The following is an 8,051-nucleotide window of genomic DNA, read 5'->3' as shown; positions in this document are numbered from 1 at the left end:
TCCCATAATAATCCAATGCAGAGGCAATCATGTCATATTATATAATACATTATTTTATATATATTATATATTTATATATGTATTTTTATATAGTCTTAAAGTTACAACCGGCCCTTTGAGCGCAACAATAATGCTGATGTGGATGAAATTGAGTTCGACACCCCTGATTTAAATTGTTATATGAGGTGATATTTCCATGAACATAGTGAGGTAACTGAAGAGAAAATAATCATATTTTCAGTATAAAGCTTAAAACATTGTTACATTACTGAACAAGTTGCTGCTTGTTGGATGGACTTTTTAACATTAAATTAATGTTCATTTTAATGCATCAAACATTATAATCCGACCATATAGTATGCACTATTTTAAATGGATCATAATAATATTTACTTTAAGTATAATTTTATGCTCACACCTTTGTACTTTTTCTTTAAACATGTTGAATTAAGTAAACTGCACCTTTAAATAAGTAAGATCTGAATACTTACATTTTTAATTAAAAGTTATTGTAATAAACTGTTAAAAAATCTATAATTGTCTTAGCATAAGTGCGGGGATCCATTAATATCACACACTGATGCAATCCAACATCGGATGAGTATCTGAGTGTTATTTCTCGAACAAAAGCTTTGTTTACATTGGCTTCCACTCGGCCGAAGAGTTGATTTTAAAGTACTATTGCTAGTTTTTAATTCATCGAACCGTCAAGGTGCCTCAGGTCTTCTGGGACGGGTCTGCTATCGGTTCCGAGAGTAAGAACAAAACATGGAGAAGCAGCGTTTAGCTATTATGCCCCGACAATCTGGAACAAACTGCCCGAATCGTGCACGTCTGCAGAAACTCTTACTATTTTTAAATCGAGACTGAAAACATATCTCTTTGCCGCTGCTTGTACTGTATACCTGTTGTGTTTATTTGACTATCTTTGCTTTTTAATGCCTGTTGTAAAATGCCATTATATAATGTGTTTTTACTGTATTTATTCCTAAAATGTATTTTAATTTGTTTTGTAAAGCACTTGTGCTATATAAATAAACTTGCCTTGTTTGGATGTTGTTGTTTACGCTGACTCTCTGCACTTTGATAACAGAGGAATGCTAAGCAGGCGGCGGAGAAGCGCTACGCAGACGCTCTGCAGGGATGTGACCTGACTGAAGACTTCATCAGCAGCAAGGCGGCTGGAGCAGGATCAGAACACAACGCCTCTGAGTCCAGAGACAGCACACAGAGGTGAGTCTGCGGAAACACACACACACACACTGCGGCGGAGTGTAATGAGATGAATCATCTGGGAGGGGCCGCAGTGAAACATTTCATCAAATAAAAAGGGGCAGATTCTTTTGGGCTGCGTACTTTCAAATTCTAGCGCACTCGAGCTGGTTTCTCCATTCTTACCTACCCTACCTTTAAGTCAAATACAAACATACAAAACCAGATTTAAATATGTTATTGATTCACAGTTTTTTTGATTGATTCATAAACAAAATACTCAATAATATGCATCACAACAAGGATAAATAATTAAATCAATAGTAAAAATATGTTTATTACTAGAAGTGAAAACACAAATGAACACCAAAATGTGATTAGGGTAAATCATAGAAACCCCATTTATCTCATGGAGTGGGGAATCTTTGTTAGACTTGGATCCGGGTGATTAGTGATCAATTGTTTAGTGATTTGTTAGATATAATCGGGGGTATGAGACCCTCTTTAATGGTCTCACATGCAGAGCACACAGTGACATGTGTTCTCTGCTTTTAACCCATCCTAGTACCAGGAGTCTAGGCACTAGGAGCCACTCGGGCAGCTATTGTACAGCGCCCAAGGAGCAATGGGAGTGGGGGGGGAAGGGAGGTGTCCGGTGCCTTGCTCAAGGGCACCACGGCAGGGCAGGAGGTGAACTGGGACCTCTCCAAGTAGAAGTCTGTACTCCATGTTTAGGTCTGGTCGGCGACTTGAACCGGCGACCCTACGGCTCACAGTCCAAGCCCCTACTGACTTTTGTTTGTGTGTACTAATGATTACAGCCATCTTTAAGGCCTGCTAGTGTCATTGATCTGATCTGATTGTGTTCCTGCTTGTTAGTGAACAAGAGGAGCCAGACATGGGGTACAAACCTGTTCACTACAGGAAGGTCTTCATGGGAGATAACGATGTGGATCCAGAAGAAAAGGAAGGAGGAAGCGACGCGACTTCACGAGGTCTCCGCGACAGTGAGGACGCCAGCAGTCACCACTCTGATCAGGATTCAGATGGAAGTTACCACTACTCAGACGATCACGATAATTATTCAGACGACAGCGAGCACGAAGCTGACACCACAAAGCAGGAAGAAGGGAAGTGATGGCATCGAATATCATGAAACAAGCGGCCATTGCTACGTCCAAAAACTCTGATAGACACAACTGAGTGAGGAGGAACAACGAAAAGTTTTCAATTCCTTAAAATTACAAGATGTTATATGTTATTGTAAATATTGTGCTCACATATTGTGCTCATAAAATTGAGACTTTGATATCTTTAACCTGATACTATACATGTACATAGTGAGCAGTTATTTGACATTTCCATCACTTTGCATCAATAATGACAGGTTTAATTTCACATAACTGTAGTTTCAACATCTGTAAAATGTAATGTAAAACACTTGTGTAATTAGATCTATGATATAAATTAAGTTATATTTATTTATTGCTATATGAAATATTTATTGTTGTTTTTTTGTTGTTACACTGGACGATCTTCAATAAAGCCGCAAAAAGTGACCACTTGTTTTTTCCTGTAATGAATTTAAGCACTGGCGGAAGAAGAATACCACACTGTGTAAATACTCCACTCATAAAAATGTATTCAAAACCTTAATTAGGTTAAAGTTTGTTAATAGTTATACCAAAATATTATCAACCAATACAAATATATCTAAGTATATTAATAGATTAGGCTATACAGCCATACAGTACATACATCTATCAATGAATATAAAAAATATATATAACCAACGCATTTTTTGTATTACTTTCAGATGGATTATTCTGCATAATGAGGAGCCTTTTTCTATTTATTTGTTCACATAAAGTACATTTCGAAACTAATACATTTTATATTTAAATGCAGGACATTTACAAGGCTCTTTCATACAAAATACATACACACAAAGAGATAAAACAGTGCAAGAACCAGGGTATGTGTTAAGTGAGTGTAAATATTGTATTTATTTTCAATTATTAAAATGGTCTTACTTATTATACTTATAATAGGACAATGTTTTGCTCCTTTTTGTAACGTTTTCTTCTTTCTGTGTGTTTGTATGCACCATTTACACCAAGGCGAATTGCTCTTATGTGTAAACCTTCTTGGTTATAAATATCTGATTCTGAAGATATTTACTTTATATCAGAGGGAGGGAGGCTGAACCAGATTGACAGCTCCACCCAGCCTATGACACCGCATGACGTCTGCACCCGCACAGCCAACCAGGACCCAGGTGGGCGGGTACATAGTCCAAATTTTACGCGGCGCGCAACGGGCCGAAACACCGAGAAAGAATATCCCGGTCTCAACCGGTTTCAACCGGTCCGTGGTTGGAAGCATGAGCTTAGAGGAAGAGCCCACTTGCACGCATTAAAACATCTCTGCTCTCCAACAGTGTGTGCGAATAGAATCAGAAATAAACACGAAACTCTTTTTACTTCGTGATTATGACCCGGAATACTGCTCTAAAGTGTGACTCCGAGAATCTGTGTTGTTAGCTTAGCTTAAATTAGCCCGCAGACCAGAATCTTCATTGACTTTTCCATTAGCACGCTACATTGCTATTAGCCTGGTAAAAGGGAGGCGGCTGTAATCACTGATCGCTAAAGAAAAATATACGTTTTTCTGGCTGAAGACAAGAAACTATAGGCTGTGGTAATCTGCGGAAAGCTTTTTAATACACCGCCAAGAATCGATAAGTATCCGTGTAACGGTGTTTTTAAATTAGAGCTGTTGGTGTCATCCAGTGAAGCTAACGTTAGCATTTTAGCTATCGAAGGTTAGGAGCAAACGTGTGTCATGAGATAACGTTTCATCGCTTTGAGAGGATTCATATTACTACAAGACACATCTGATAGGACAGTTATTGTTTCCAAGGAAAGGACAGGACACCCAAGGTAAGTTAAGCCCGATAAACAGTAACCTAACTTACCCAGCGTGGGCTAACGTTAGCATCCCTTTCTAAAGTAATGTGGTTGTTGTTGTCTAACTACACGAACCACAAACTGACATAGTGCAGTTTTGTAGCCCGAAGACTAGTATCTCCAGGATCTGTTTCCCAACCGTCTTTTAATTAAAGTGTAGTATAAACGGGTCTCTCGGTCGGGTTGTGGTGAACGGGGTTCTACGCGCCCTGTTTTCCAGGTGGGGGCGCCGTTTCATCTCGTCCTAGTTTATGAAATAATGGGTGTCATAATTGGACCACGAGGCTGACAGTCTTGACACATTTTTTTCTGAACAGGAATAACTTTTCTTATTATTTACTACTACTTTTTATCCGTGTACTATTGTATTGTATATCTTCAATATGTATCCATGGTAGGCATTATTCCTGCACTGTCTTAACACCTTACCATGTTTGTACCTTTGCTTTAGTCCATTTGCACATACTGTGTAATTATAGTATCAGAAGTGTTCCTGTTGTAGGTTAGCAGACTGGCCTCACTTATTGTGATTGTATTCATAAGTAAGCAGTCTTTCTATGTTGTCAACGTAGGGCTGATAGTAACTCCTCTTTCTGTACCGTACTGTTTTTTTTTTTACCTGATTAGAAAATAACATGTTGAATCTTGACCTGGGGAACCAGCTTTCAGTTAAATGTTGTGCACTAAAGAATACAATATTTCACTCTGAATGTTACTTGAGTAGTATTTTGAAGTGGCAGAAAATGGAAATGCCTACTTGAGTTAAGATTCCACCCCTGATTTAAATGTCCTGTTTGAGTTCCCAGGTTTGTAGAGCAGTATTTCAAATGTAAATAAAGCATATTTATTATCATACACACTAGAGTCACAGAGAAGCAGCTGCTGGCAATGAAAGTCTTCACTCCTACCATAGATCTGTTTATTTTTTTAACTTTCAACTAGTCATATCTTTGAGTATTATCAGGTGCTGTTATATAGATATGGTGTTTAAACGGCTTCTCTTCCCTCAGAAGCTCTATGCCAGCCGAAATGACGATGTTGGCCGATCACCCAGCCAGACAGCTGCTGGACTTCACTCAGAAGCTGGACATCAACCTGCTGGATAATGTTGTCAACTCCATGCACCATGACATTGGATCACAGGTGAGGACTAACACTTCAAGTGTCTGAATGCTGTGTTGCGTAGCTTAACCCTGCTCCTATTAGGAGCGATCAGGTCAAATAAGATGTGTAAGAAAATAAACCTTAACATTTATATTCGCTGTATTGCTCTTTTTTTTTTTATAGCAAAGAGTGGCCCAGGAAGTTCTCACAAACCTCAAGGACCACCCAGACGCCTGGACGAGGGTCGACACCATCCTGGAGTTCTCCCAGAATATGAAAACAAAAGTACGTACCTGATGAACGCTGGTGTTTCAGAAGCGATGAACTCCTAGCTGCTGCTTGTTGACGGTCTCTCTTGGGGAACGTAATAATGTGAGCTGATGTTTATCAGTTTATCCACATCAGGCTTTCAGGGCAGGGAGGTTTGAGCATGACTTCTGCTTTAGCCCAGCTGTATTTATTGGATTTTCTTCAGCCTATAGATGCTTACTGTGTTAATAATGTGGGGTCGTCTGCTTAAGTATTTCAATTTTTGCTGCATCTTTTGATAATAATATAGATAGAATCAATAGAGTTTGATTGATTTGCTAAATAGGCTTGATATAAATGGATAATCTGCACTGAGTTGTAACAACAAGAGATATTAATTTGAGTACGTCAATTTGAAATATTTAAGAAGACATGGGTAATATGTAAATGTTAAGAAAGTCATTTAAAAACATTTGAGTAAATCTCGGAAGTTAATGTGCCAACTACAGACTACTGATGCACACAGTTCATTTGATACTATATCAAGTATCCACGTGCATGGACATGTTTGGTCATGTCTTTCGATGGGGACGGTTCCTTGGTTTATGGGCCATGAGACATCTTTTGTTTAACCTCCCCATTGAGACATAACACATTCCATTTTTATTATATCATATTAAGCCATTTGTTTGTTGTTAATCAGCTCTGATGTAAAGAACATGTCTCACTTTTTCCCCTCAGTATTACGCACTGCAGATTCTGGAGACGGTCATCAAAACACGCTGGAAAATTCTTCCTAGAAATCAGTGTGAAGGTCAGTTTTATGATGTTAAATGAATATGCACATTATGTTTTCTGTCTGAAGTGTTACTTATCAGGGAAATACTTTTTGCATTTAAAAAATTCTAGTATGTGTTTACAGGTATCAAGAAGTATGTTGTTGGGTTGATCATTAAGACTTCCTCTGATCCTGCAAACATGGAGGTGAGCTTACACAAAGATACGTCACTTTGATTATTAACTTGCTGCTTGATACTGATGGGACTGGTGTGTTGTTCATTTGCAGAAAGAGGGAGTCTACATTTCAAAACTCAACATGATCCTCGTACAGGTGAATAACTCTTGATGGTTTACACGTGGTACACTAAACGTCATGATGCGATGAGCCTGCTCACACACAGCTCTGCTTCTCTGGACTGTTTCTAGATCCTGAAACAGGAATGGCCCAAACACTGGCCGACTTTCATCAGTGACATCGTGGGTGCGAGTCGGACTAGCGAGAGCCTCTGTCAGAACAACATGATCATCCTCAAGCTGCTCAGCGAGGAGGTCTTTGACTTCTCCAGCGGACAGATGACCCAGGTGAAGGCCAAGCACCTCAAAGACAGGTAACCGATGACTCATAATTAGGGTTGCAAAGGGGCGGAACATTTCCGGTGAATTTCCATGGGAAGTTAAGCTGGGGAATTTGGGAAATATTCCATATTTGAAATTAGGGGTGGGCAATATGACTATATATATCGTCAAGACGATATTAGGTCTCCACGATATGCCTTTTCAGAGATATCATATCTATCGTGATAGTGCACCAGGGTATGATTTTCACGGCGGCCATGACGGCCGGTCTGGCCGTGAAGCCCCGAAAATAATTGTACGTCCTACGGCCACCATGGCCTACGTGCCCCTGATACTGTTAAAATCTCGAAGTTGCTTTAAAAGCGTCAGAACAGTGGTTTCTGAACTGCGTTATGCTGCGTTCACAACGGACGCAATGCGAATATTCTCACCCTAACCGCTGGAGTTTCACCGCGGCTGTCAGCTGTGTTTACTCCTGTCATTCAAACAGGACGCGCTGGAGAGGGGGCGGGGCTTATATCCATGTAAATACTGTGGTGGAAACCAACTACGACAAAATTAACCTATTTTACTGTGATTTAATTGTAATACACGTTTCAAAATGATGCCGAAGTAACTAAATACTGATAACGGTTAGTAAAAACCAAGCTGTCTAGTCAGGATTCAGACAGTATTGCACTTCATTTATTGTCTTGGTTGATTCTGTTGGCTTATATTTTATTTTATCAATAAGGTATGTATATTGTTTTTCCCTTTTGAAACAGATGTTCAGTTATGTTAAAGTCTTTGATTGCACTTCAAGTCTAAAGTTTACATTTTAATTGTTTGGCACTGACTTTTCCTCATTTATGTTTTATGTTTTACTTAGTTATGTTTTACTCTCCTTTTCATGTTTATTGATGTTACATCACTGCTAGTGCTACCTAAAACAGAAAGTGAATTTTTATACTGAGAAACTGTGCCTTGAATATTTTATTTTATTTAGCAAGAGAGTGCACTTTACTTGGTGAAGAAACCAGTGTTAACGTTTGTTGTGTAGGGTGTAGGCCTACCTACGAACACTGTGAGGGCCATATCAAAATTCCTGTTGAATTGTTCATTCAGGGATTCATTGCAGAATTAAAACCAGCTTGAAATGGTATTTTGGTCTGTTACTCCTTT

The 8,051-nt window shown here is 39.0% G+C and overlaps 2 protein-coding genes across 2 annotated transcripts; both read left to right on the top strand.

Moving 5' to 3' along the window:
* Positions 1–1,093: 1,093 nt before the first annotated feature.
* LOC104949287 (protein starmaker-like) lies at positions 1,094–2,623 on the top strand (the record flags this gene model as incomplete). The annotated part of the gene is made up of 2 exons (XM_010775621.1): positions 1,094–1,233; positions 2,092–2,623. Coding segments are annotated over 2 exons (399 nt in total), but the record flags the coding sequence as incomplete, so codon positions are not given.
* Positions 2,624–3,547: 924 nt separating this feature from the next.
* On the top strand, positions 3,548–6,922 carry LOC104949286 (exportin-1-like; the record flags this gene model as incomplete). The annotated part of the gene is made up of 7 exons (XM_010775620.1): positions 3,548–4,154; positions 5,192–5,324; positions 5,469–5,570; positions 6,276–6,348; positions 6,457–6,518; positions 6,601–6,645; positions 6,741–6,922. Coding segments are annotated over exons 2-7 (590 nt in total), but the record flags the coding sequence as incomplete, so codon positions are not given.
* Between the last annotated feature and the right edge of the window lie 1,129 nt (positions 6,923–8,051).

This window comes from Notothenia coriiceps, unplaced genomic scaffold (assembly GCF_000735185.1).
Source record: "Notothenia coriiceps isolate Sejong01 unplaced genomic scaffold, NC01 NC01_scaffold00015863, whole genome shotgun sequence".
Taxonomy (NCBI): domain Eukaryota; kingdom Metazoa; phylum Chordata; class Actinopteri; order Perciformes; family Nototheniidae; genus Notothenia; species Notothenia coriiceps.
Note: the sequence above shows the minus strand (reverse complement) of the source record. Positions and strands in the feature narration are given on the sequence as shown.